The following is a 3,104-nucleotide window of genomic DNA, read 5'->3' as shown; positions in this document are numbered from 1 at the left end:
ACTCTGGTCCCATTCAACAAGATTTTTTCTATTTCATAATGATGAACAAATGTATATGAGCATAATTTCCTATATTATATGCAGCTAATAGTTGATTTAACTTGGAAAACGTGTTAACTATGTACCCTTTCGCTTTCACCTGTCAGTTTTATAAATTTGCATTATATATCCGTGAAAGTGAATCACATCCAGCGTAGATTTCCAACTTCACATACTTTGTCTTATAACGAACGAGGAAGAAAATTATGACGACACAATTAGCAGTCGGTCACGGCCTCCTCGTACGAGTCTTGGTCGTGCTCTTCCTCTTACCTGTTGGTTCTTTGTCCTACTCGAGTCAAATCCACGGTATCCATGGACATAAGCTTCCTTTCCGGCGTGTCCTCCTTGGCCATGACACGGAGAAGTATGCGGTCATATTCGATGCTGGAAGTACAGGGAGCAGAGTCCATGTATTCCGCTTTGACGAAAGCCTAAATCTCCTTCCTATTGGTGATGAATTTGAGCTCTTTGCATCGGTAACTTGTTACTTATTTCTTGTTCAATATAACTTCTACTAATCTTATCTCTTTCGATAACTTACAACAGATTATTCAAAATAAGTAATCAGTATGTGTAAAAGTTTGAACTTCTCAGTTCTTATTGGATCATTTTACTAAGTATTTCCTTTTAATTGTTCATTGTAATCACTGGCGTTTAGCCAACTTCACAAAGTGCTACAGTGGGATAATTTAAAAAGTTGAAGTCCTAAATCGATAATTATTACAATTTTTATTAAATTTTCAACCATATATTTATCAATTTTTAACGTTTTTCGCAAAATATTTGCCAATAATAATAAACAATATGAAACCAAAAGTTGATGCTGAAAGAAAATGTATTAATAATAAAAAATGGGTAATTGGCACAAAACGTCCCTACCTTTTAAGTCTATTGTGGAAAACGTCCCTATCTTTCATTTTTTGACATTTTTGCCCTCATTTCAACCTTTCTTTGCGCTGGACGTCCTTCCGTCCATATTCCGTCAGTTTTTCCGTTAAACATTCGAGTAATTGGCACAAAATGTCCCTACCTTTCAAGTCTATTGTGGAAAACGTCCATACCTTTCATTTTTTGGCATTTTTGTTCTCATTTCAACCTTTCTTTGCGCTGGACGTCCTTCCGTCCATATTTCGTCAGTTTTTCCGTTAATTAAATACAAAAATACCTTTTTCTTTCCATAAACAAGGGTAAAATTGTCCTCACCCACTTCCCCCCTTTTTCCCGCCATTAACTTAGTCCATAAGTAACAGTAGAAGCAACATGAATCTGAAAATACTTTAAATGATTAAGTTAAATAAAGAAAAAATATCGTAAACACATTGTATTTCACAATTCCACAACTATTGTTGCTGTCATCTTGTGTCACTGGAAAAATTTAAAAAGACATATTAAATGGGTAGTCAATTTATAATGAGTCAATTTAAAATGAGCCATTCATCTTCTCCATTGAGCCAAAAAGAGCCATTCACCATTTTGGGTCATTATAAATTGACTACCCATTTAATATGTCTTTTTAAAATTTTCCAGTATAAATTGACTATCCATTTAATATGTCTTTCTAAAATTTTTCAGTGATACAAGATGACAGCAACAGTAGTTGTGGAATTGTGAAATATAATGTGTTCACGATATTTTTTCTTTATTTAACTTAATTATTTAAAGTATTTTCAGATTCATGTCGCTGCTACTGTTACTTATGGACTAAGTTGATGGCGGGAAAAAGGGGTGAAGTGGGTGAGGACAATTTTATCCTTGTTTATGGAAAGAAAAATGTATTTTTGTATTTAATTAACGGAAAAACTGACAAAATATGGACGGAAGGACGTCCAGCGTAAAGAAAGGTTGAAATGAGGGCAAAAATGTCAAAAAATGAAAGGTAGGGACGTTTTCCACAATAGACTTGAAAGGTAGGGACGTTTTGTGTCAATTACCCGAATGTTTAACGGAAAAACTAACGGAATATGGACGAAAGGACGTCCAGCGCAAAGAAAGGTTGAAATGAGGGTAAAAATGCCAAAAAATGAAAGGTAAAGACGTTTTTCACAATAGACTTGAAATGTAAGGACGTTTTGTGCCAATTACCCAATAAAAAATGGTTATGCTATAAAGAAAGTTTGTCTGAACTATAACTTTACGAATCCAATCATTTCCTTATATAATTCACTTGTGCACAAGAGTTATGCGAATATTCGAGTAATTATTTACTTTGTTGCAGACAAAACCTGGTCTGAGTTCATATGCTGCCGACCCTCCGGCAGCTGCCAACTCTCTAAAACCGCTCCTCGAGGAAGCCGAGGATGTTGTTCCAACAGAGTTGCGTCCCGACACACCGGTTCGACTTGGGGTAGATAATTAATATATAACACAAGCTCTTTAACTCCATTATATATATATATATATATAAACACTGAAGACAATCTTGAGTTGAATATTTTATACAGGCAACTGCAGGTCTGAGGTTATTACAAGGAGATGCGGCTGAAAGAATTTTGGAAGCGGTAAACTGAGCCGGCCTGTTGGATTCTTGCTTATAATCATTGTTCTGATTTTCTTCTAACGATTAAAGTTTCGATATTTTTCTTCTAAAAGGTGAGAAATTTGTTGAAGAATGAAAGCACCCTAAAATACAGGGATGACTGGGTCTCCATTCTTGATGGAAACCAGGAAGGAACTTATCTGTGGGTAAGTTTATATCATCCACGAGCATTTGTCTTCAAGTACATGGACCAGTACTGATGCTTCTAAAGATGATAATTTATTTAGGACTAGCCTTAATTTGACTTCGTAAAAACCACAAATATTATTCACTTATTTTTACCAAATTATAATTTTAGCAACTAAAAAGAAAATCAAAATAAAGGTTAAATATGAGGCCATACTTATCAGCTATGATGCACTGAAAACTCTAGTGTTTTTATTTCGGGTCCATTTTGAGAATCAAACTTTTTTAAAACTCTCAAAAACATTTTTGTATCTCAAAAATAAGTTTTCTATTTATTATTATTATTATTATTATTATTATTATTATTTTTTTTTTTTTTTTTTTTTTTTTTTTTTTTTTA

The 3,104-nt window shown here is 33.7% G+C and overlaps 1 protein-coding gene across 1 annotated transcript in view; it reads left to right on the top strand.

Moving 5' to 3' along the window:
* The first annotated feature begins 161 nt into the window (after window positions 1–161).
* LOC111366769 (apyrase-like) overlaps window positions 162–3,104 on the top strand; it is a 9,325-nt gene continuing 6,382 nt past the window's right edge. The window contains exons 1-4 of the mRNA XM_022987468.1: window positions 162–518; window positions 2,258–2,386; window positions 2,484–2,540; window positions 2,632–2,724. Of these exons, the coding sequence (XP_022843236.1) occupies window positions 246–518; window positions 2,258–2,386; window positions 2,484–2,540; window positions 2,632–2,724 (552 nt within the window). The 5' untranslated portion in view covers window positions 162–245. The remainder of the gene's footprint in view (window positions 519–2,257; window positions 2,387–2,483; window positions 2,541–2,631; window positions 2,725–3,104) is intronic.

The sequence above is a fragment of the Olea europaea genome, chromosome 2 (genome assembly GCF_002742605.1).
Source record: "Olea europaea var. sylvestris chromosome 2, O_europaea_v1, whole genome shotgun sequence".
In the NCBI taxonomy this organism is placed as follows: domain Eukaryota; kingdom Viridiplantae; phylum Streptophyta; class Magnoliopsida; order Lamiales; family Oleaceae; genus Olea; species Olea europaea.
The sequence above is the reverse complement of the archived record's forward strand: the minus strand, read 5'-3'. Positions and strand labels throughout refer to the sequence as shown.